This window comes from Engystomops pustulosus, chromosome 6, assembly GCF_040894005.1.
Source record: "Engystomops pustulosus chromosome 6, aEngPut4.maternal, whole genome shotgun sequence".
Classification (NCBI taxonomy): domain Eukaryota; kingdom Metazoa; phylum Chordata; class Amphibia; order Anura; family Leptodactylidae; genus Engystomops; species Engystomops pustulosus.
The window spans coordinates 148,023,853-148,051,066 of record NC_092416.1 but is presented as its reverse complement, the minus strand read 5'-3'; the positions used below and the strand labels follow the sequence as shown (position 1 = coordinate 148,051,066).

At 41.2% G+C, this 27,214-nt stretch overlaps 1 protein-coding gene across 2 annotated transcripts in view; it reads left to right on the top strand.

The window, feature by feature from the left end:
• The first annotated feature begins 3,821 nt into the window (after positions 1 to 3,821).
• KCNH4 (potassium voltage-gated channel subfamily H member 4) overlaps positions 3,822 to 27,214 on the top strand; it is a 117,930-nt gene continuing 94,537 nt past the window's right edge. For both annotated transcript variants that reach the window (XM_072111704.1, XM_072111705.1), the window contains exon 1: positions 3,822 to 4,194. In XM_072111704.1, the coding sequence (XP_071967805.1) occupies positions 4,119 to 4,194 (76 nt within the window). In that variant the 5' untranslated portion in view covers positions 3,822 to 4,118. The remainder of the gene's footprint in view (positions 4,195 to 27,214) is intronic.

Genomic DNA, 27,214 nt, shown 5'->3' with positions numbered 1-27,214 from the left:
GCAGTATTTTCTGAATCCGTCGGGTTTTCTTACGGCCTCGCCCCACGGTTTCCGTCGCGTGCATGCCAGCGCCGATGCGCCACAATCCAATCCCGTGTGCCAAAATCCCGGGGCAATTCAGGGAAAATTGGCGCAAATCGTAAATATTCAGGTAACGCGACGGAAAAACACGATTGGGGCCCTTAGTAAATGACCCCCAGTGTGGCTACAGGGTGAGGGAGGCAGTGTAGCTGGAGGGGGGATACAGTGTGTCCACAGGGGGAGGGGGGCAGTGTAGCTGGAGGGGGGATACAGTGTGTCCACAGGGGAGGGGGACAGTGTAGCTGGAAGGGAATGGGGCAGTGTAGCTGGAGGGTGGGGGATACAGTGGGGGTCATTTACTAAGGGCCCAAACCGCGTTTTTCCATCGCGTTACCCGATTTTTTCCGATTTGCGCGATTTTCACTGAATTGCCCCGGGTTTTTGGCGCACGTGATCGGTTTGTGGCGCACCGGTGCCGGCATGCACGCAACGGAACTCAGGAAACCCGACGGATTCAGAAAAACTGCCGTATTTTTAATAAAAAAGTGCCGCTTGACACGCGCTTACCTGCACCCAGGGTAGGACGGTGAACTTCAGTGAACACCTGGTGGACATCGGGCGCACTACCTTAGTGAATCGCCGGAAGACCCGAATCCCCCACTGAGAACGCGCCGCTGGATCCCCACTGGCCCGGGTATGTAAATCTGCCCCAGTGTGTCTACAGGCATGGGGTGCAGTGTAGCTGGAGGGCGGGATACAGTGTGTCTACAGGGGGAGGGGGCAGTGTTGCTATAGGGGTGGAGGGGCAGTGTTGCTACGCGTAGTGGGGGCGGCAGTGTGGCTACTGGAGGGTGGCCCTTGAAGGGGCCCACTGAGGCTTTATCACCAAGGGGCCCACTAAAACCTGGAGCCGGCCCTGACCTGTAAAAACGGCACAAGGAGCTGCTAACTGAAGTAAGCCGCTAATAGTGCTACGGATGTAACTGTGTTACACTGCTAGCGTTATCGGAAACCTCAGATAACGCTAGCAGACACTGCCGCGCTGTACAATAGAAACGCCAGACTGCGCTGCCTCTTCCCTGGGCCGCCCCGCCCACTCCATACGCCGACAGTGACTACCGAGCGTCATGCGGCAGTCCCACTGCCCCTAATCCTGCCCCCTCATGAATACGCTGGATAGCTTACAGTCTTTTAGACCACTTATATGTACCACAAGAGTACATAAGGTGTTTGGCTGCTTTACAACATACTGGTGGTGGTTTATTAGGTTGATATCTATTGACAGGTTCCCTTTCAATAAAATCTATTGTTTCTATTTTGCAGCGTGGCAGTGTCTGCTAGCGTTATCTGAGGTCTCCGTTAACGCTAGCAGTGTAACACTACTGTTGTAGCACTAGGAGCGGCTTACATTATTAAGCTGCTCCTAGTGCCGTTTTTACGGGTGACAGGTCCTCTTTAAGTTTTTACCATAACTTGAAGTAGAAGAATCAATATTAACTGAAATATACAGAACGTAACATCTACTATACATTGATTTGGCTCACAATAACGGAGGAGTGAACTGAACAATTAATGCACAACTTCTTTATTCTTCTTTCTATTACTGATTCAGTTGTCTATTATAAGAGGATACTGGATTAAGTTGTCCACCACAAGACTAACAGAGTGCCTGCTTTCATGTATAGATTCTGTGGGAACTTCATCATAGCAGAGCAGAGAGCACAGATCCCCAACAACTGCACAAGTGTTCCCTAGGACACTTTACAGCATGGTATTACATAGATAGGGGCACATGTACTAAGGCCCTGGGGCCAATCATCTATCTGACTTTGCCCATTTTTTTCAGGTGCAAACTGCTTGTACAGGTATTTAAGAAGTGCCTGCATCACATATGTGGCGCACGCTACCCTTATGTGTCGTGTTTGCACTTTTCTACACATAACACAAATTTCGTCATGGAAATGGGCATTCAAAGTCCAACAGAAGTGTGTCGCCCACCCATGTTAAAGGTACACCAAAAAAAGTGGTGCACTCTGTCGGGGCATCGCAGGGAGCGCCAGATTAATGCACAACGTGCACCATAAATCATGAATCTGGCGCATCCTGCACATTATACATAGTGCACTGTTTTTAGTAAATGTGCCCCATAGTCTCTGTAATCTCTAAGAAGTAGAATACTTTTGACATGACATTTTATGTAGCATGTTGTAAAGGATTATGAAAATGCAGCACTTGTCTACAGAATGCTATGAATGCCATAATACAGTTTTGTAAAAAATAAAATAGCTATAATACTCCTGTGTACATAAGGTGTCATTTCTTTACCAGGTAAATATCACACATGACCATCCACATAGTATAAAGGAAAATGTAGCTCATCAGACCATTCTGCTTTCTTTTATCGGTCTACCGTCTAAATTTGATGTTCACGTGCTTTGCTGTCGACAAGTGTAGGTAGGTGGAGGCCCCTGGGCACAAAATCTGATTGGGGCCACCACTGAATAACAGTGGTATACATTATTATTCTAAATTATCATTGATATTCTGAATATTCTCCTACTTACATTTACATGTTAGCCTAGTTGCTGGTCTAGCTGTCACAGTGGCAGTGTTGTTAGTGTAGCTGCTGGTCTTGCTGGCACAGTGGCAGTGGTGTTAGTGTAGCTGCTGGTCTTGCTGGCACAGTAGCAGTGGTGGTAGCCTAGCTGGCACAGTGGTAATAGTACTGACTACTTCTCCTAGTCACCATGCCAGTTCCACTACTTCCCTGAGAGTTCTCTCTCCTCTTCTCATAGAATGGGCCGGGTGATCTGTGAGGAAAGAACCCAACACTGATTGGCTAGAACTAGTTTAGCCAAACAGTTTTAGGTTGCCAGGTGTCACTCTCCATGCAGCTCCTGAAAAGCACAATGCATGCAAAATGTGATGGAGTACAGCTGGACGGGCACAATCTCACTGATAGAGCCAGTGAGTCAATGTCACAGCTTGGTGGTAGGCGCATGTGCAGTGGGGTGGCAGCACCGCTGGACATCACTCCCAGAGACAGTCATCTCTCAGCTGCTGGGGGCCCCTTATGAGTAAAGTGGTGGGGGATCTGGGGTGCACACCCCTGGAGCTCTCCCTATAATCCGACCCTCACAATGACTAGTCTGTGGCTAGTTACCCAGTTTGTGATATAGTAGCCCTTCTGTGTCATCAGAATGGATGGGTTCACCAGACCATTTCTTGTGTAGGCTGTGGGTAGTATTTGCAAAATGTGATCTAAGGGAAGATCATTTCCATTTGGAGAATCTTTTGCCCATTTGTCTAGTGACCACCTCATAGTTCCTTAGATACTTACACATGTCCATTGTTATGATCCAATCTTATCAACGACAAGAACTCACTGTTCTGTTGCTATCTAATATATTCTCCCCCTTATTCATTGGATTCAAGGTTATATCTGTATACTGTATATTCCATTGGGTTTTATGATGCAATAAGCTCCTATATACAATAATCTTCTCCCATGATGAGTCTATCAGTGTCACCACCACAATGTCCTCATAAAACCCCAGTATCACGCTGCATGAAAAAGAAGGAGTTTAATCTGAGCTTCTATGGAAAATGTGAAATTATTCTCAGTTTCATGTAATTCCCTGTTTCATCTCGGCTAGTAAAGCGACAGCAGGATACAATATAGAGATGGAGATGGAGGTGTGTTGGTAAATAGGAGGAGGGAGTTAGAGTCAGGGGACCATGTGAGTTAGAAGGCAGGTACATGAAGGGGACAGCTCAGTACGGGAGGGGGGAGAGCGAAACACAGATGGGAGGAGAGAGGGATAGAAAGAGAGAGACTCACACAAGGGAGGAGAGGGGAGAGAGACAGGCAGCGGACACAATAAAAGAAAACAATGAATATCAATGTGTGACTCTTCCTGTAATTCATTACAGGCTCCCTAGCAGTACATTAAGGACGGGATGTCTCTGAAGCATCCTCCGCTTAGAGTAGGGTATTAGAGAGAGGAGGACAAGGGTGCCTTGACTACTTTGTAGCATCTTCTCAATGCGTCTCAGAAGGATTATTGACAAGGCGAGAGCATCAAGGTGGTGGAAATATGCCTGTGATGAAAGGTCTGCTTGCTCCGCAGAATACTTTCTTGGATACCATCGCTACAAGATTTGATGGGACTCGTACGTACATGACAATTTTTTTTTCCTACTGATTTATACAGCTGTATAGTATACATGTCTTTCACTATTAGAGAGAAAACATCTGTATATTTGCTATGTGTTCAGACCATTTATTCTGGAATCGCAATATTGTGTTCATATTCACGCAGTTGTTTCCGCACAGTACAATATGTATTTAAAAATTCCACAATTCATTGGAATTTTATAAATATCATTGTATATCTTTTGTCTTTCCTTCTGCTATGTACAAAAAGTTTCAAAAATTTTTAGAAAATGTTATTAGATTTGTGAATCCCTATCGTTCACTGCGAATTGTTAAAAATTGTCTACCTTTGCTGATTTCCCTACATGGGAATGAACCCAATTCAGTGTAAATCTTAAACTTGGTGAATTGATTCTATCTCCTTACTGACCAGTCCTTGACAGAATAGAATACATTTTTTTTTTTATGTCCGATTTCCATACATACATTTTTTGTGTGAGGTCTATGCATTAGGACATGTTTCATACCACAGTCTTGATCTTGTTTGCATGTAATAGTCTTTCACACTTTGGCGCAGGACCATGTGGAGAATCAGTGCATGACTCTACAGCTGCAGTCACCCTCAATATCAAGACTAATGAGACAGAAGTGGGTCAGTTTTGCCATTTTGCATTTCTACTATATTGTATATGGATTCCACTGGTCCAATTTAAAGTCTCGGTAACCAAGGGTTGGCCAGTTTGCCACGTGATGAAGTTGGACCGTATATAATACATCTATTGTAGATGTAAATGCAAACGAGGTCAGATGCCCAAGGTCAGACGATACTGGCAGTGCCCATTTATAGTAGAAAAAGAAATGCTTTAACCTCAGAATCTCCAAAATTTTTCCAAAGGATGATTATAATAATAAAGCATTTGCACATGTCATGCCTAATGTATAGGATGGATATATTACTGAGATATTCCAAATCAAAATCAATCCAATGATATTGGAATTTCGCTTTCTTCATAGCAGGGGTGTGAGGGTTAATTTTAGGGATGGTGTCTAGGTGTGAGCAGGGAAGATGGGTCTTTTGTTCTGCGGGATGGGGACGCCACAGCGTGGTGTGAAGCAGATGGCACAGTGTATGTTTTATGAGGCACGCTTCCTCACATCGCTACAGATCTGCATTACAGCAGCGAATACCTAGTGGCAGTGTACATAAAAATCTGCAAGGACTAATTATTTCTAATTGATGGGATCCTGTGAAATTACTCGGCTGGAATCTATTCATATTAGAGGGGGGTCCAAGTGCCATGAAAGTATGCAGAAATCTGTATCGTTCTCACAGTGTACAATCACTCACTGGGGATATGCTAATACACCAGACCAGGGATGGCATCATAACCCGGATAACCCCCACACTACATGTCCTGCCTATAGCAACGCCGGAAAGAGAAATCCATTTACTTGTCAAGTTCTGTCACTCAATTCCGAGTCATTTATGTTTCCTAGAAAGTTGAGCGAGAAAGAGGGGGATTTATTTGTGTTACAAGGTCCGTTTTTTCAGTCACCCGAACTATGTGGTTTATTACACATGGATTTTATATTGTGGCGCAATTAACTGGCACACAACTAAAAAGTATCTGAAATGACTCCACATTCATGAAGGAGAAATAGAACCTGGTAAACTTGCTTTTTGTGGGTCTAAGTCTATGTTTTTTTGAAAAAAAAAAAATCTATTGGAGCACTTATAAGAGCAGGAAAAGTTCTGGGATTCACAAGTTGCACCCAAAAAAAACCCAGAAGCTAAACGATGCCAACACATAATAAATAAGGCAGACATGGTACAACAGGAAAAAGAAAAAATGGCTGCCAAAATCATATACAGGTGGTCCATTACTTAAGGACACTCGACTTACAGATGGCCCCTAGTTAAAGACGGACCCCTCTGCCCGCTGTGACCTCTGGTGAAGTCTCTGGATGTTACTATAGTCTCAGGCTGCAATGATCAGCTGTAAGGTGTCTGTAATGAAGCTTTATTGATAATCATTGGTCCCATTACATCAAATAATTTTGAAACTCGTATTGTCACTTGGGCAAAAAAATTCAACTTAAGAACAAACCTACGGACCCTATCTTGTACATTCCGGGGACTGCCTGTAGATGGGAATTACATAATAAATGGCCCCCAATATGCCGTCCATTTTCAATTTGGTGTGGTTTGTCACCCAGCTTTCCCAAGAAGCTGCTTGTCTTAAGAGATTTAGATACAGGAAAAGGAAAGAGAACTGAATCTTTGTCTAAGTCTTTGTCTAGTCTAAGGGAACCATCACTGTGAACTGGTCAACACATAAAAAGTTAATATCGTTTTTATATATCAGCAGTGATCAGTAAAATGTAACTTTTTATCCTAAAAATGAAAATTACATGCATGTCAGTAATAGCGAAGAAACCAAAACTGTGGCAGATGTATCAGGCATCTCTCTTGGCGTATTTCACACATCAGATTTATGTGAGTGGTTTCAGGTTGGTAAATGAGATGAAAAGGATTTGTGATTTATGACTAAGAATATGCAAACAATTACAAGCTTTTCTTTTACCACCTGGTGCATCTAAATTGGCAACTTTTTGAAAAGTCACTTCATAAGTCCATCACATCTAATTTTGAGATATTTTGAAGAAAGAACACAGCAATCATCAATCCCTGTTACGACACTGCATAAAATACATTTCTATATAGTCTGGGAATGCTAGGAAAACTCTAGTCAGAGCGTATTTAAAATATCTTCCATAAGTTCATTCTTCTCCGCTGGAAAATTCTTCTAGCCTACGTAATAAGTTCATTTTATTGAACTTCAAATTTGTAGTTTGGGACATGGATAAGGACACTGCCAGGACAGTTAGGATTCATTAGAACTGATGGGGAGCCTGAGCTCTGTCTTTATTTGCACATTTAAACTTTCACACATACACATTTCTGCTACATTCAAACTTTCAAACACCGATAGCTCTGCTACATACCATTCCTGGGAAAGTATGAAGACTCCTGCTTGTTTGTAATTGGATGACCTGACACACATGATCATCCACATGTTTGTGACATCACTCAAGGTCCTGGAGTTTTTTACATGCTGCAGGGACTGATATTCTCCTACACCAAGGTGGCTACTGATCAGGAGCATGCACATCTTCTAGTGCCTCTCTCAACAAGATCCTCCCACCCTCTACTTCTCTCCATCGTCTAGATACAGATTCCCATGGCAACCAAACAGACAAAGACAGCCAGAGGGAAAAGGTAAAAGCCCTGCTAGCAGTGCTGCAGATACCTAATGATAGTACGTTAGAGAAGTTATGCAAAAGTTTTTATGCTTTACAATTGTCCTTTAAGGAATTTTATATGTTTTAAAGGGAACTTGGGACCACCACTAAACCTTTTGAAATGAGGATAAGCCAACAAATGCTTCTCACATATGTCCTCCTTTATGGGAGCTTTGCCAAAACTCAAAAAGGTTGACATAATACAATTTCTCATCCAGTTTCTAAAAAGTTGATGTGAAGTTCCCTGTTTTTGATCAAAGGTTTGCAGTGTGAACAACGAGGTATCTTCAGTCAATCGTAACATTTTCACTTTTTTGAGCAGTTTATCGGAAGCTTGAAATGTTGGAAACGTGTGCTGCGCTGTCGTTTTTCTTCTTGTGATAGTTTACAAACTGAGTACCCTGAGTAGGAAATTATTTGTTCATTGATTTTGGCCACCAAATTGGAACTTGAGGGAGGTAAGAGGAGTCATTTACTTTATTGACTTTCAGAAAAAAAATATCTAACTGCAACCCTGCCCCGATGTAAAATCCCAATCTAATAACTATTTTTGGTAGAGCTACTTCTTGATAGACATTAAAATGCCCTCAATGCCCATGTCTCATGAATTTCATGATTCTTCTGAAAAGAGGTTAGATCACCAGAGACAAATGGGGCTGCATTGTGAACATGTTAAAAAGTTCTGAAACCCCATGACAATTAGTTTAGGACAGTGGTGGCGAACCTATGGCACGGGTGCCAGAGGTGGCACTCAGAGCCCTCTATATGGGTATCTGTGCCATCAGCTCAAGGTAGAGTTTGCCAAACAGGACTCAATGATAATCCAAACTTCTTCTCCTTCTTTCTACTGTAATGGTGTCCTTAGGTGCCTATACAATTTAAAACTGTGACAGAGAAGGGAGTAATAAGTTACTGCTTAAACAGTCGCATTGGCACTTTGCGAAAAAATATGCGGGTTGTGGTTGTAGTTTGGGCACTAGGTGTTTAGGATAACAGATCCACAGATAGGTAGGAAGATGTAGCTGCAATATGCAGCGGAAAAACATGATCACATTCTCCTTGTCTAATATGAGGATTTGAGTTGTACGGACTTCCAAATTCCTTTTTTAGAGATAGATTAGTGACAGGGAGGGTTTCTTAAATAACATGGAATCCCATGGACAAGTCTTCCATGCTGTGCTTAAAGCGCTGTTCTTGCTGCTTCTTGTATGTTTCACACTATTGATTGCTATTAGGAGCTGTGCAATAGCCTTGAGCTCCCCAAAGAATATTCACCATGATCATTATTGTACTACGTAGGTTTGTGGTTTGCTATACATTCTCTATTTTACAGTACAGGCAGTCCCCAGGTTACATACAAGATAGGGTCTGTAGGTTTGTTCTTAAGTTGAATTTGTATGTAAGTCGGAACTGTATATTTTATTATTGTAATCCCAGACAGAATTTTTTTTGTCTCAGTGACAATTGGATTTTAAAAATGTTGGGTTGTCATAAGAATCAATATTAACACTAAAGCTTCATTACAGACACCTGTGATAACTGTTATAGCTGATTATTGTAGCCTAAGGCTAAAGTACAGTAAATTACCAACATTCATCGCCTGTATTTAGGATGACTGGGAAGAAGTTAGCATTTTATCCAACCCAGTGCAGTATGATGATATATAGTGGTCATATAAAGGCTGTCTTGCACACAAAGGTGTGCATTCTGTGGAATCAGACTTGTGTGGGTGGTACTGTGGATGGGAGTAAATGCATAATACAGAAATATGATGCAAGGACTCCCTGCTGGCCAGGCAAACTGTTACAATGTGCATTAGCAACAATAGTGTGACAACTTTTAAAATACCATCACTGCTGCTCTGCCAACAAAAAAGGAATGTAAGGAACAACATTTACTTATCCAGTCCTGCGCATTCCCTGATCCGGAGTGTCCGACGAGAATGAACTCTGCCGCGATTCACTTACATCGTGCGCCTGATATCCTGCATGTGTCGCTCCCCGCTCAGGTCCCCCGGAGTTCACCATAATAATAATAATAATCTTTATTTATATAGCGCCATCAAATTCCGTAGCGCTTTACAACACGCACTGGTCATATCATCCAACAGCCGCCTTCCGATTTCTGTCGCATGAAAGCCGGCGGTGATGCACCAAAAACTGATCGCCTACGACACAATCCCCTTCTAAATCCCTGTCCCAGCGGCGCGATCCCCGAAACCGTCAGAAAAGCAGATGGAAATGTAGCCGTGGGATCCTTAGTAAATAAGCCCCAATATATGAACAACATACTCAGCTCCCGCTGCTCTATAACATGCTGCCTGCAGATAGGGTAATATGTACAACTTGCTCAGATTCTCCTGCTCTACAACATGCTGCCTGCAAATAGTACACGTTAAGGCTTTTTAGCACAAATTTTCTGTGACCATTGTACTTCTTGCAGTTGATGTAGTTATAGTGATTTAAATAAACCCACCTAAAATAAATATTTCATAGAAAACTATAATTAAAAAATGTTGCCCTTTTCCCCTAAATGGTTCCTTTCCATGGCTGCAAAAAGAAATCAGTTTGTAAATTTTTATGCAACTGATGCATATCAAATTTTGCATGCATTGCCCTGCCTCTTTGTTCTTCATTGACAGGGCTCACTACCAGGGTATGCTGCTGTATGGCACTAGTACTTGGGAGATGCTGTTGAATGGAACAAGTACTTCTGCCAATATTCAACTACAGACATATACAGCTCTGTTTCCTTATAATTAGGGGTAGAAAAAGCTGTGTTAAATGTTTGCATGGTGCCTTGCTAAAATGTTGAGAGAGAGCTATGTTACATCACTGGGAATTTCATGCCATGTGAAAAGGGTGATGTCATGTAAGGTCCATTATCCAGTAACATCTACCTCATGTATGTATCTAATCACAGGAAATCACAGCATGCTTCCTTGAAGGCATGGGGAGGAGTAGAAGTCCATAGAGGTATGCTTTGATTTCATGTGATCTGATACATACACGGGGTTGATGTTAATGTTACTGGTCACATGACATGAAGTGCTGAATGATAGTGGTTATATGGCATGGGGAGGAGTATATGGGAGGGGCTAAAGTTGATTTTATGGGGATGTGAGGGAAACCATTTTAAGATAAAAGAAGGGTGGCATTTAGTTAATAGGCCTCTATGGGAACCTGTCACTAGCTGTATTTGTGAAAAATGTTGTGACAGGTTCCCTTTAAAGAAATATAAGTCTTTCATAATAACAATAATTCCTTTATTTATATAACGCCTACAGATTATGCAGAGCTGCACAGAGCTTGCCAGATCAGTCTTTATATAGGGCTGAATAGCCGCAATTTGTTTAAAGTAATTATGCTTAACCCCATCCGCTATCTGAGTCCAATTATATGGGTTCAGAATGGCCACATACAGTAATGAAGGTGACCTGCTCTGTTTAATTACATTTTCTTTTACATCATGTGTATAGTCAGGTATATCACATACATGGCACAATGATTTCTATTGGAAGAGATCATTTACTTAAAGGTTTTTATACCATTTTAGGAAGCTATCCCCTATTCATGGGATAGGGGATAACAAAGAGATCAGTGAGGTTCTGACTGCTGCAATTGCTGAGCGTCCCATTACTGTGATCGCTGGGGGTCTCAGCAGTCGCACTCTCATCAAACAGCTTGTTATCCTCCATCTTGTGGATAGGACTTAACGATCAAACTTTGTACAACCCTTTTAATAAAGGTACCGATTATACATTATATAAATGATAAGTCCTCTTGTAATCAGTTGCAGGAAGTTGTATGATTTTTTTTTCAGAAAGGTAGCATCAGGTCACTCCGTCTTTCAACATTTGGATATTATGGAGCTCTTTCAATGAGCCGGTGCAGTGTGTCACTATGACTGACTAGCCATAGCCATGCATTAGGTGGAAGGCAATTCATTTAAATGGGTGGCATGTATTCCTACACCCCTCCCCTCTATGGCCACTGCAGCAGCCAGAAGACACATCACTAATACACAAGGAAGAGTTGTCTGCACAAGACAACACTTTTAATCACTAACACGATGTGAAGCTTCAAAGGAGCCACTAAGAGGGGGATATTAAGAAACACTAAGCTTAAGCAGTTATATATTCAGGATTTGGTTTATGGCAATCAATCAGACCTTCCGAATTTACCCATCACATTGGCACAATGCCTGCTCAAATGTGACTAGGTGCAGTCTACTTTAATACATTTTATATGCACGTGAATTTTTTGTCCAATAAAAGAGGAAAGGATATCATTCAAGATAGTGTCGTGTTTTACCATCTACATAACAGAATTTATACTGTATCTAATTACACCTGACATCCCCCTTTTGTACATTTGTGTACAAGCCATAATGTTTTTCCTCTTAAATCCTGAAAATAAAATAATTTTGGTGATGTGTAATGGGGACAGTGAACTTTGGAGCAACAGAGAGAACAGTGAACCCTAAAACTTCACCCCCCAACAGCCCTGCCTGTTCTGCCTGTGTGCATCCTAGGTGATATGGGACAGTCCCTCTCAGCGCCAAAGTGTGGACACGTAACAAGACAGACAAACAAATAAGACAAAGGGAAGGTCAACAATTCAGGTCACAATTACGAGAGCATATAAAGTACGGAATCACATACACAAAAGGGTGGTCAAAAACGTAAGGCAAATATAAAAAAAAAACACATGTACAAATGAATAGCAAATGAGTACAGAAGAAAGCTACCAAGACATACTTTAAGCCAGCAATGGAGGATAGAACACAAAGAGGCACATTTACTAGTGGCCGTACGCCAGTGAGACTTTGCATGTTCTTTTTAAATGCAAACTGCTTGCACAGGTATTTAGGAAGTGTCTGCGCCAAATTTGTGTCGTATGTGACCCTTTTGTGGGACAAGACATTGTGCAACACAAATTAGGGGACAATCCGATGCACATTCGAACCATGCACCAGATTTAACATGCAAAGTTTGACAAAATTGTGTTGCGCGCCTTATGTGTCGGGGCAGTGCAGGGGGTGCCAGATTCATGAAGAACGTGCGCCAGAAATCCTAAACCTCTACACACTACACAGGCAAACTGCTTTTAGTACAGTTTGCACTGTTAGTAGTAAATGTGCCCTAAAGTGTTTTTATCAGAGTATGATGTATACTCCAGGTGAGAGGGGCAAAGCTCTGAAAGTGTGAGAACCTCAACCCTTGATGGTTCAGAGCCAAGATTGCAGGGAGCCATCAGTCCAGCAAATAGATCACTGTTCAGACTGCCGACTCATAAGCTCCAGATAGAACTTGGGGTCTTCTCAGCCTGACAGCATGATCTGCAGAAGAGCGAGACACAGATGTAACACCATGCTAAGATTTATGCCCGCATCTTTGGTTTTGCACCAAATAATGTACAAAAAGTTCAACTTGAAGATTGTCTAATTTGTTCATTAGTTCAAACTTTTATTGAAGTAGTTTAAGGCAACTGTTGCTACGTTGCAGGATACCTAGAGTAGGTGATGTAAGGATAGCAGTGAATCATTAATATTTTATGTGATTTATCTATATAGATGGCTACTAAATATAATATCACTAGGTCTTTTACTGACTGCTGCCACCAATCACTTCTTGGACTGAGGATCAGACTAGGACTTTACAGTCTTCTCCCTCCAGACGTGTCCTTTGTTTATCGGTCTCCGTGGAGCCAGCTGCCGGCAGTGCCTTGTTTTTGTGTTCATACAATGTCCTTTGGGTACTGTGACACACCTAGTAAAGAAGGACCTGGGGAATTTTCCACTTCTAACCATCTTTTTTATTTTCATGGCATCATGTGGATGTCAGTTTAATGACTTGATATATTACGGAGAAGAGAAGAGTATAGTTGCCCTTGGAGAGACAGAGCTAGACAAAGTCTGTGAATTGTACTCAGGCACAACGTGCACACCTGGCACATAAGTGCCTGCATGCCAGGGTGCGTCTACAGTTGTTTTTTTAACATAGTTTTATACACTATTCCTTCTAGTGCCAGAAAAAAGGTGCAGAACCACCTCAGGGCAGCAAAAAGGGTAATTTTTATTTATTTTTAATTTTATAGGTTCATTTTCTATCATATGACTTTTTATATTTATCTCAACTAAGCAATAGGTTAGTAACAAGGGAAGAGGGAATTTCATTAGTGCGCATATTAGAATGGAGGTTGTTGGGTAAGCTAACGTCAGTTTCTAATTTTCATTAGTGAGTGGAGACTAGCTGCTATGATGTCTCCCCTAGACAGCAAATGGAGAACACAGGGACACAGGGATGTATGCTACTGTTTCACTTAACTTCTCCTCCCCTCTCCATTGTCTTCACAAAACAGCTGCAAACTGATCCCTCTTTAGGAAAATTGTAAGGAAACTGACCATTTGATTTGATGCATTATGAAGCAAACATACCTTGAGACTGCTGTAGCTACACTGATGCAGGATCATATCTCCCACATAAGGCTATACATAAGGAATCCTTGGGGGGTGAGGGGGGCTGCATCTAATTAACCTATAGGGGATGAGGTGGGCTATATATATAAAATAACTATGAGGGGCTGTTTGGGATGATAAACTAGGGAATATTTTAGGGAACAGGAGATTGTTTTAGTTTCTGAATTTTTAATGTTACCACGTGAGTTCGCTGCAAAGGGGCCCTTGGAGGCTCTGTCACCCAGTGGCCTACTGAAACCTAGAGCCAACCCTGCCTGGAGTGTTCTGTCTGAGAAATGTGGTTACCGCACAGTCCATGTTGCAGGGACCGAACATCTTCATGGGGTTGAGCCCTTAGAGGTGTTTTTTTGTAGCCTCCCTCTTTGGTGAATGCACCAAGTTTCTAAAATGTATCTTCCATACTGGACCAGCCCATTAAACTGGCTGTGTACTATAGGTAAAGTAGTTCTTCTCTTAGATAACAGCACTTGACAAGAGGCCCTGGATGTCCTAACAGAATGAGAGTTCTCAATTCCTAGGGGAGTATATTAAGAAAATAATGTAATAACCTCTCCCTCATCCTTCACTCTGGAGGGATTAAGATGTGAAAGCAATGCATGGAACATTTTTTTTATCCTAATCTCACGGATGGCTCCCCCTTTACTGCACTAATGAAATGACTGAGCACTTATGAGGGCTGCTCTCTCCTAGCCGAATAATCAGTGTCTTGTTACATTATCCCTCTGGCTGTCATCTAAAGGAAACACAGAACAATATTGCATTTCTTTATCCTAAACTGATAGATTCCACTCGGGTTGTGAAGATCATTGGTTTTCTCTGGCAAGAAGACCAAATAATCAGACACAAAAACTGAATTTCTTGTTATCAATTGTGCTTTCTGGAAATGTAATTATCCTCTATGGTGGATTCGCATTCACAAGTGAATTTGGAAGAGTGTGCTGCTTTTCATGATAATACCCTTGACTAAGGGTGAACAAATCGAAATGGACAATGTGGAGTTTGATCTGAAATTCATAAAAAAAACCTTGATTCGTCAAGGAATGGAAGTTCCTGGTGCTTTGTGGCACTAAAGTTTGTCCTAAAATCATAGCTCCCAAACATCCAGATTTGGTGGGACAGTTTGGGTTTTTCCATATTGTCCTGCCATCCCCAGCGTTTGGGAGAATGTCCCATCATGTCCAGCAATTTCCTACCATCCCCACCCACACTAGAGTGCAGAGCAGAGACCAGGAGACGGGATCAGCTCCTGCTGCCTCCACACATCTCACTCTGCTCTACAGCAGAGATATATGGAGGTAGCTCCTCCCCTGACTGGCCCCGCCCCTCCTCCATCATCTCAGAGCCCAGGAGAAGAGAAAGCAAGACTGCCAGAGAACGAGAAAAGGTAGCAAAGTTTTTTTCTTGTTTAAAACCCAGGAACATGGGAGGACAGAGGGCCACATTAAGATGGGAGGGCCTACAATATGATGAGTACAGGGATATGAGCAATATGAGCACAGGGAACCGCAAAATGAGAGAGAACAGGTTGCCACAAAATGAGGTGAAGGGGCCACCATATGAGAAAAGACAGGAGGTCACAATATGAGTAGGGGCCACAATATGAGAGAGAACAGGGTCACAATATGAGGGCAGGGGGCCACAATGTGAGGAAGGGGGCCAAAATGTGAGGGAGGACAGGAGGCGACAGTATTAAGAGGATTGAGGACAGCAGGCCACAATATGAAGGGGATGGAGAACAGGACATCAAGATATGAGCTGGATGGAAGACAGGAGGCCACAGTATGAAGAAAATGGAGACCACAATATGAGGGGGGCACAATATGACAGGGGTGGAGGACAGGAGGCCACAATATGAAGTGGATGGGGGCCATTGTCCCCAATATGAGGGTGATGGAGAACAGTGTCCATAATATGAAGGGGGTGGAGGACAGGAGGCCACAATTTGAGAGGGATGGAGGACAGGGGGCGTAAGAAGTATAAAAAGCTTGGGCTTTGTAAGTATAGGGAGATAAATTAAAGTGGGGAAACAAAAGTAAAGGGAGGATAAATGAAAGAGCGGGTATTATTTGTTGCGAGTTGCATCATGGGGTATTATATGGGTCCTTAGGGGAGTTGGCCACAGGAAGGGGGCATTATACTATGTGGGCTCCATTAAGAATGATATCATACTATGGTTGGGGGTGGGACAGGGGCAAGATAATTGGAATGGTTTAGGAGAAAAGGGTGGGACTTTTTGTCCCTCTTTCTCTATCCCAAAAGTTTGTAGGAATGCTAAAATGGGGCTACATGTGTTTGAAAATAAGAGCAAAAAGCACACTTACTCTATCATCTCCTATTAATGTCTGATCTTATGTGACCTCAGCCATTTACTCGCTTCCTGCATGTGGGACAGCGTGTCAGAAGGATGGATAGGGAGAATGCAGGGATAGGAGACTAGAACTGATAGGGCCAACCACTTGGGGGATATTGTTGATTAAAATCAAAGTTTTAGAGACCCCAAAAACTTCATCAGACAGGTACTAAATATTACTTCTATGTTGCACAAATACCAGAAGCTTATTTAAACCCCAAAAATCAGCAGCAATCAATACAGGGTGTAAGAATCAATACAGGGTGTAATGACCCTCAAATCAATCAGTGGCAGCCTATCCTTTTCCTTTTCCGCCTTGTGAAGCTCCTCCATACACACAGTTAAATCCATCATGTGATATAAGATAAAGAGAGGATTTAACTGGCATTTGAATCTTTTCCATTAAGTTATTGGACCCTACATAGGGGCTTTTCTGCAGGCTGCTGTTTGCTTTTCTCTTGGTCTAGGTAGTCATTATCTAGGACAGCACTCACATCCTTACACTGTATGAGACCTGCCTGCCATACTACTGTAACTCTTTCACTACCAGAAGGGAATAGCTCTGCAAATATAACATTTTTGAGAAATTCATGAAACTGAACCTACAACAATAAAGTTGAATTATGTTCTGCTGACCACTTGGGAATTGGGTGACCGACATGCAGAATTTCTGCTAGTGTCTTCCTAAGCCACATTTTGCGGACAGAATGGGGCTCATTTACTAAGGGTCCGCTGAGTGCATTTTCGTCGGGTCTCCCGACGATTTCCGTTTTGCGCCAAATTGCCCCAGGATTTTGGCGCACATGATCGGATTTTGGTGCATCGGCGCCGCCTTTCAAGTGACAGAAATGGGGGGGGGGTATGGCCGTCGGAAAACCAGAAGGATTCGCAAGATTTAACATTTAGAATTGTGTCACAAGACACGCACTTACAAGCACCGGGAAGAAAAAGGTGAACTCCGGCAGACCTCAGCGGGGAAGCGACGGATGCAGGAACTCGGGAAATCTTTATGAATTGCGCCGGACTTCATCCTCGTCAGACCGTCTGAATCGGGGATCGCGACAGGACCACGTAAGTAAATAAGTGTGAACTGTGATTTATGTTGTTGGCTGCATTGTGACTTATTGCACCACACCCAGGTACCTGCAGCTCTGCTCTGGTCCAGCAACAGTTAACCTTCTGTGATGGACAGACCTCTGCTCCAGTCATATGGGGCTGAGACTCTGTGGCCACCTATATAGATCCCGTTCACAGCTAGTTTTCTGATGGTTATATTTCCAGACTAGCTTTTGAACATGATGCTCTTTCTATACTGTGCTTCTGGTTTACCGAGTTTTGGCTATTGTTCTGAGACTATCCCTCTGAAGTGATTTTGTACCTTATATGCCATCTCTGTTGTGATCCGGAAATCTTGTTATTCTTCTGTGTTACTCGTTTGTGAGTCTTGTTTTGTCTCCTCACTTTGATGTAGGAAGGAAATATCGCCCAGTTAATGTCCACTGGTTAGGGTGGACCCAGTAAGTAGGCAGGTGACAGTTTTGGGAGCTCAATTTAGCCATTTGATTTGTTTCCTTCACTGTCCAGTCTGTCCTTCATTAGTTCAGAATCCTCATTACACCGAGTGGTGTTACCCCCTTTATGCAGGAAAGGTATATGAAAAGGGGAAATATATGGGGAATACTTATCAGATCCTGTACATATAACATATTCTAACATCATAAATTCCAAAGCAAGACATGGAACTTGTTCCTCATATTAAATATCCACATAAAGACACCATGACCATATAAACTACAGAATGGTATGGAACAACTCCTGCATAACACAGCCGACATGTCAAAAACTGGCTATTCCCACAAGGCAGTGTCTCAATGTCTTTACCCCAATTATGTGCTCTTAATGTCTTAGAAAGTGTGATCCAAAGAGACAAGAAAATCATTATATTTTATTTTTAGAGATGGATATAGGTCATATGATTTCCATATCGCTACATGGCCGGAACAGATCCAGGAACACACATGAAGAAAGGATTCCAGTATGACCCGCTCTGAGGGAAGGGCATTATATAGACAGGGGTCTCTTCTAACATAATTTGTGATTCCTCAATAGTTAGGATGTCAGAAACAATTAGTTATGGAAGAGCAAACCGAATGTCATACCTCTTAGTGAAGACATGTCCGTATCGCTACACGTTTGTACACATTTGTTTTGGGCATTTTGATTTGGTAAAAGGTTTGCAGGATTGTGCTTTACTCAAATGTGACATTAATATTACTTATTTATTACATAAAGCACCATAGTTTGGACACCTACCGGACTGTGTAAGACATTAGGCATCATGAAGGGAGTTTATACAGACTTCTGTATACCATGTCAAACAGGTAAAACATGAATTTGGGAGAACCAGAGGTCAAGCTAAACTGGTGAAGGTCAAAGATTGTGCCAACTATTTTTTACTTCATAAAAACCTAAGGTCATTTAATTTTAAGGTGTTCTGGCATGAAATACTCAGAGGTTATACCATAAATACATGAAAGTTGCCTGTCCCATCTTTTGGAACTGCACTTATCTTAAAAATGGAGGTGGACTAAGCCCCTCTCTTTGACTAGGCTGAACAGAAAATATCTGGCGCCCCCATAGACTTTAGCGGAGAACATCCCAAATGCATGGAAATCTCTACATGTGGCACGGATGCAGAAAGGGGTCAAGGGATCCCCATTCTTGAGAAAGGTATGGGTCGGAGATGTAGGAACCACAACTATCATTTATATTCATGACATATCTTGTGGATATATTGTAAATACACTAGATGGGTGAACTTTTTTAAGTTCGGTTTACTAGAACATTAGGGTCTTTGGACATATTACAGCCGGCTATGGGTGTATTTACTTTAGAGCTTTTTGTAAGCTAATATCTAGATTTCATTCCATCACTTTTCGAATTTACCATTTTTTATAGAACCTCATTGGATCTTGTGGTAAGTTTTCTGTGATAAACAGAAGTTATTACATGTTCTCCATGTTGATCCATGAAAATGCATAAAAAAATTGGAAACTTTCCAGAGCTGAAAGAGTCAGCAATATATTTTGTGCGTTGACCTTTAGATTAAGGTTGAAAGGGCCAATGAAACCATGTGAAAAAATTGCAGTAAAACAATAATTTTCTCAATGTTTTTTTTTAACTAAATAACGGTATAATTCAATGAAGCACAAACACTTTTTTTCCATTTGCAATGTGCCCTTGGTGGGTGGAATCACCTTAATCATTCTGTAAAAAATAGCATTCCCTGAAGCTGAAACTGCCAGGCTGTTTGATAAAGTGCCACATCATAGCTCCAAGGATTTCATTTAAGAGGATTATTCTGAAGGCTGCAGTGCCGAATGGTAAATTAGAGTGCTGGGCTGCTCCGTAACATTCTAGGAAAAGGGAGATCTCATTGCCAGCAGTCTCTGGCCCGGCCATTCACTCCGTGATGAGACCTACATTTCATACACAGATTTATATATAGAAACAATATAACTGAGGAAAGGGTTTATCAGAGACGTCATCCTGACCATAGGTAGTATACAGTATGTACTAGACTTACCCAGGCAAATATTGTATATGTGTATAACTAAAGTTGCAAAAACTACACAGAACTTGATTGGGAACTGGGGCACATCCAGTGACTTCATAAAACCTAATATGAACCCGATGAATTTACACTTAAGGAAGCAGATCCTAATGCCAAGGGAAAGATAATTGTGTCCTATTATGATGTCAACAAGGACCCAATGGAGGATCCTCTGATACTCTTATAGAGAAATTGTAGTGCTAATAAAATAGATGAAACTACATACTACAGTAGGTTTTCCTGTTAACACCGTGTCCACAAAAAGTACAACTGCTAGAACAAGGTAAGAACAACATAATGTTGTATCTGCCAAAAAGTCTAGAATGGTGAATAGTTTTTTTTTTTGAGGATAGGTTATGTAAGTAATGATATTGGCTGTAGTCTAAGATGTTTTGGTGAAATGAAAGAAGTTGTCTGGATTCAAAACCCTTCTGGAAGACCTGTCACATTCATGTTCTACCCAGATTTCCCATTGTTTTTGGTGGACTCTGTGTAATACTTCATTTCCCCTGTAGAGGTGCTGCAGGGGATTAAAATCCTTGTCACCAGGTTCCTCCCCACAGATAAGCCGATTGCCAGGGAACAATATGTAATCAGCTTACCGTATTTGAGGGTGTTTTTTAGAAAAAAAAAATCTCCTTCTGGAGGGTCTTTCTGGTGGATTTAATGATAATTTTCCAAATTTTAGTGTTAATGACAGATATAGCCAGGGTTGAAATATGTAATTTTGGAGATATTCATGGTTTGCTGTGGTTTTATGTAGGAAATGATGCGTCTACGTCACATAAACTTTTTCTTTCAATACAAGTCATTCTTTATGTTGGTAGTAAGTGACTTGTATCTCTGTCTTCCCTCTAAAGTGCAGTGACTGCTTCAGTTGGGATCAAGGGCTTTACAGGACTTTACAATGCAAACAAGCTTCCGCCTGTACAGAAAGCACTTCATTCTAGAAAAGCCTTTACAGCATTTAGTTGATGTATCTTGGGATCTTGGGATGAATTGTAGGATCTCCTAGAAACATCTAACCCCTGTACAGACAGACGTTTAGCCTCTTCTTAGTGGTCTGGGAGTTTAGACATCAGAACCAGCTTCACTTCTTCATATACAGGCGGTCCCCTACTTAAGGACACCCGACTTACAGACAACCCATAGTTACAGACAGACCCCTCTGACCTCTGGTGAAGCTCTCTGGATGCTTTACTATAGCCCCAGGCTGCAATGATCAGCTGTAAGGTGTCTGTAATAAAGCTTTATTGATAATCCTTGGTCCCATTAGAGCAAAAAATGTTTAAACTCCAATTGTCACTGGGGCAAAAAAATTTTTGTCTGGATCTACAATTATAAAATATACAGTTTCGACTTACATACAAATTCAACTTAAGAACAAACCTCCAGACCCTATCTTGTACGTAACCCGTACTCAATTCTGGCACATAAACTGTATGTAATGACTATGTAGCACAACTTATAACATTTACTACTTTTATAATATCTATTAACTGGGATCCTTATGTTAACATGTCTTGACGTATACTTGTGTACTTGTGTGTGTAGGTCTTTCCTATTTATTCATTTTGCATATTGGTAATAGGCAAAAATACTTTTGGCTTGGGCTGTCATTAGAAACTTTTGGAAAGTGAGTGTAAATATCCTTTACATTGCAATTTCATGCAGATGTATTGCGTATAGTGATATCCTAAACTCTTTGGCCACATAATGGTTGTTACAGCCAAAGTTGTTGGGTAGCCGCAGGCATAAAGGGGTTTTCTGGAGGTTGAAAAACATGGCTGCTTTCTTCCAAAATCAGCGCCACATCTGACTATGGTTTGTTCTTGTATTGCAGCTCATTTGTATAGAAATGAATGGAGCTAAGTTGCAATACCACACATTACCGTGGTCCTTCGAGGCAATATTTTTGGAAGAAAGCAGTCATGTTTTTCAACCTCTAGATAACTCCTTTAAGGATATTCATCAGATGGCACATATTTTCAGTGATTTCAGATATACAATTAGCGTTGGTTCAATGGATTCCCCTATAGATCCACCTATAGATCTGTCTATAGATGTAAATATCTTCTTCTATCACACACAAAGTAATAAAATATAGGTAATTTGGTTATTTATGACCACAAAAAATAGACCATTGTAGCTAGAATTGATTTCCTAGATTCACTCCAAATTGGGTTTACTGTCAGGGTGCAATAGAGGAAGCTCTGGTCCTGGACAGAGTGGACCTTCTGCATAATGTTTTGGCCTGAATTGCCCTCCTATGGTCTATTCTTATGAGGTTCTTACTTGAGTGTAATGAGTGAAAATATGTGAATATAATGATACTCTATAGCCCTAATCATAATATCATAATCAATATATGAGAAAGATGCATGGTCTCAGCTTCTAGGATAAGCTACAATTACTTGATGTTTATCACTAGCTATGAAATGAACAGAAGACCAATAGAAATCAGATTAATTCTAGAATTTCAAGGCAATCATGGTAATTCCCGCTGAAATGAGCCTAAAAGATTAAAACAACTATCAAGTCACATTTTTAATGCAAACATAAAATTCCCATTACTGACCTTTGGGAAGAAATTAATAGTCCATTTTTAATATGAGCTCAGAGGGAGAGAAAGAGCTTTCTAAGAATTGTTAAGATGTCAAGAGGAGAGATCATCTGGGGATTTATGAGATGTGACTAAATATGATGCTAAGGTAGCGTTGGGAATATTTTGTGTAGGTCCATGTACAATATGTAGCATCAGGTATGGCAATCTCTGGTATTGTTTGGGATTGCACACTAAAACCTGTGTCCTACTCTGAATGTATTGATCTTCAAATAATAAGTTTATTGGGGCTCATTCACTAAGGCTCGCGCTGATCACTTTAGTCAGACTGTTCACCTTTTTCAGGTATTTAACAAGTGTCTGCGCTGCGATTTTAGCGCACACAATCCTTTATGTGGTACAGCTGCGCTGCCATCCATGCGATACAAATTAGGGGACGTGCCAAAGCAAGATCCGACTGATTCGGACTGAGCGCGGGATTTAACTTTCAAATTATGTTGCAAGCCCAAGCAATAACATGCACCAGGAAGAAGAAGGTGAACTCCTTTGGACCTGAGCGGGGAAGCGACACATTCACGATATTGGGTGCACGATCTTAGTGAATCGCGGCACATTGTATTATCATCGGACAATGCACTTTCAGTAAACTACAGCGGGAATGTAAGTAAATGTGCCCCAATATATGCACACGAAAAAAAGCTGTAATTTAAGATTCTTTAATTTATTATTAATCTATGTAACTATCTTAGAAGGGAATAGCCCTCCTAAGTACTATGCTTGGTTGTGATTGGCTTAGCTTAATTTGGTCATATTCCTGAAGTTGCGCAGTAGCAGAAGGAGTATAGTGGCATACAGGGTAAATAATGTATGATTTGATATATATATATACGGTATATATATATATATATATATATATATATATGAATAAATATATACTTTCATGGCACTGGAGCAAGGAATGTTCGTCGGGTTTCCCAGCGATTTCCTTTAGCGCCGAATTTCACCGGGATTTTGGTGCACGCGATTGGATTTTGCCGCATCAGCACCAGCCTGCACGCGACAGAAATCGGGGGGCGGATTCGGACAACGCGCAGGAGTTAACATTTAGAAATGTGTCGCAAGACACGCGCTTACAAGCACTGGGAAGACGCAGGTGACCTCAGGTGGACCTCGGCGCAGAAGCGACGGATGTAGGAGCTCGGGTGCAGGATCTTAGTGAATCGCATCAGACCCGATTCCTCGTCGGACAACGCACCGTGGGATCGCGACAGGACCGGGTAAGTAAATCTGCCCCAATATGTTTCTTCAAGGTCATTGAAGACGTGGTGTTGTTTTTCTGTGGCTGTACAAAAATTAACTCCTTATATAACTTCAATAGAAAATAAAGTCATAACAGTATACAGAGGTAACAGCAAAAAAAATGAATGTAGAATTTAGAATGTAAATACTTGGAGCAGCACAAATTACCAAAAGTGTATTCCTAAATTGTACAAATGATCCGGTGCAGAATGTGGACCCCTCGTGCCTGTCTAGCTACTATGTGGTTTCGTAAGTCTTCAGTATTAAAGTGGATGGAAATAGAACAAATTGTAGCCATGGAGATCACTGGGATTATCATAGCAGCAGGGGATAAGAGTACTGGTATTGTGGGAAGCAGTAACCTGTCTATTTAATCAGTTAAGTAAAGAGTGGTGCTTGAAAGTTTGTGAACCCTTCAGAATTTTCTAAAATATAGGTTATATGAGAAAATGGAGTTTGTTCTCCCACACATGAGGTTGGAAGCTCCTGCAAGGTCTATAGAGGTAACAAAGTTCTGGATAAAGCATAAGAGAGAGAGAGAGAGCTATATTGTCTCTTTAATCTATGCTACTTAATTTTTGGAAGTTACAAAAGCAGTCGTTGAGTTGTTTCAGTTACTTCTAACCAACTAAGAAGGCAGATGCATAGCTATTCCTATTTTAATGATAGGCAGATACAGAACAACAGAATCCATAACTTGTAGAGACTCTTCTTGAAAATGTGCACTACCCAATATACAGAGCTCTCTTTAACAAGGGCAGCACAGTGACTTAGTGGTTAGCATTACAGCCTTGCAGTGCTGGGGACCTGGGTTCAAGTCTCAGGGCCATCATCTCCAAAGAGTTTGTATGTTCTCTCCTGTTTGCGTGGGTTTCCTCCGGTTACTCCAGTTTCCTCCCACACTCCAAAACATACTGGTAGGTTGATTAGATTGGGAGCCCATGGGGACAGGGACCAATTTGGCAAACTCTGTGCAGCGCTGCATAATCTGTAGGCACTATATAAATAAAAGAATTATTATTATTAACATTTTTTATTATAGTTTATAAACATAAACCTGGGTAGCAAAGCTTGAACACAGTTGGTCTCAATTAGTGTAGTAAAATAAATAAATAAATAAATATATATATATATATATATATATATATATATATATATATATACAGTTAAATACCGTGTAAAAAATCAGTACACATAATAGGCATTAGTGTACAATAGTGCAGTGGATTTGTGAACAGTTCTGGTGCTCTTTATTTGTACTGACCTTGGTTCTGGTGCTGTATTTATATATTGGGCTATGTTCTGTTACTGTATCAATGTACTAAACCTGGTTCTTGTGCTGTATTTAAGTACTGAGCTATTCTATTCATTTTTGGGAGCCACTACATTACAATTTGAAGGGCACTGTACTTATTTAATTTAAGGTAACTGTATGCTAAAAGTAAATCATACACATGTATATGACCTAATTAAGGATGATGGCACCGCAATGACTATAATAGATCTGGGGGCAAGGTATTTCATGTTTTTAATTTGAGGGGAGGGAACAGACTTGAGTGATGGAGTAATGCTGTCCTTAGCCATGGAGGAGTCTTTGTCATAGTCTTGAGTTGGATCTCAGCTCTATGTCTCACAACACACTCGGTAGAGATCTCAGCATAGAGAGGAGGTGATGATCCCAGATGAGGGCATAGATAGATATTTGTGATACCCAGAGCCCATATGCTGTTTTCTATTAGGGTGCCTGATATTTTGTCATGTCAGTAGGGATGGTTGTATAAAAAGTTGTGGGTACTTCAACGTTAAAGGAACCCATCGATTGTAATGAAGGCGAAAAACCTCCAAAACAATCCCCTAACATTACCCTTCCACTATATTTTACCATATAAGCACTCACAAATCAAAAATATGTCTATTGGGGACATCTGACTGCAGAGAGGAGGTGTTTACCAGCATTAAATTCTCCCTAATATCACGTGGAACAGCTTCATCAAGATGTGCCACATGTTTTTCAAAAAGTAATCTATCTTTAGGAAGAATTCAAACATAAAAATGGGGCTTTTGCCCATTTATGTAGGACCCTTTTCGATGGGCAAATTGTTTCCGACCCTGTAAAAAGTGAATACATTTATATAAATTTCTAAATAAATAAATTTGTCCCGAAGATCCATCAGCAGATAGAAGACACCAATTAGATTGCTAACTTCATAAAGATAATGCTGGGGTAGTGTAGTGTATTATCTGACAGACTACAAAAAGCTCCCGTCTACCTCCCAGTTACATAGGCTAAACTGCGATGGAATTCTACAGGTTATTTTATTCTTATTTTTACCTGCCATCACTGGCAATCATGAATAAACAGAAGGTTTTTTAATCATGGAGGATATTTGGCTTCGATTAAGGACACAACATTATTTATTTTTATGGATGTAATCACTGGTGGCTGTGGAGAACCAATGATTTAATAGGATAAAAATGATGGAGCTGTCCAACATCTCCTCTGGATCATATACTTACTACTTGTAGTTGTAATGATGGACAAGCACTAGCGTCTGTCCGGTCCACTTGATGTGCATGACGAAAGAAAGTTACCTGAAGTCATGCAGAGCCATCTGCAAGCGTGTGAAAGAGACAAATGAGAGACATCATCACTATGAGACCATTTGGGACAGGCTTAGCAGTGGTGGAACAGATCTGTTGTGAGCATGTATGGCACATCCCCATTGAGGACATCGATTGGCTGCAGTAGTCAACTAGAAAGTAGAATGTAAGTGACAGGACGTGGGTCGCAGGAGCACCCGTGACATGTAGCTTATAGCATTACGCTGTTGTTTGCCGGCAGGAAGTCTTTGTGTGAGCTCATCTTAGAATTTAAGGGTGGAAGCCACTGCAGAGAGGAGCTCAGCTCAGTGCAGCATCAGACAGGACAACAATATGTCTTCCTGACCCTAAAGTCAGAAGATTAACGGTCAGATCCAGGGGCAACCGAAATATTATGTACACTAGGACTGTTATAGACAGTTTGGAATTGTATCTGTGAAATGCTGTATTTTTGTTTATAACAGTGAATAAGAGAATGTGTTATTCTGTTATCCTGAGTATATTTAACAATCTTGTCTTTGAGGGAATACCCCTTTAATAAACTCTACTCTTCTGTCTGAAACCAAAGGCTCAACTTGTCTTATGGTATATACAACACTGCCTGTGTCTTGCTCTGGTCACTAGACCCTGTAGTAGATGTAACTCTGTGAATAATTTTTACCTACATTGTTACTTTAAAGATGTGAAACTAGTAAGAACGGTGTCATTTATAATTCATAAAATAGTTGGATATAGAATTAGGAAACCTATGTACTGCTGGTTTTACAAAATGTACTTTAAAGGGGTTGTTTGGTAAGCCCATTTACAATAAGTAACATCGTTTTAGGG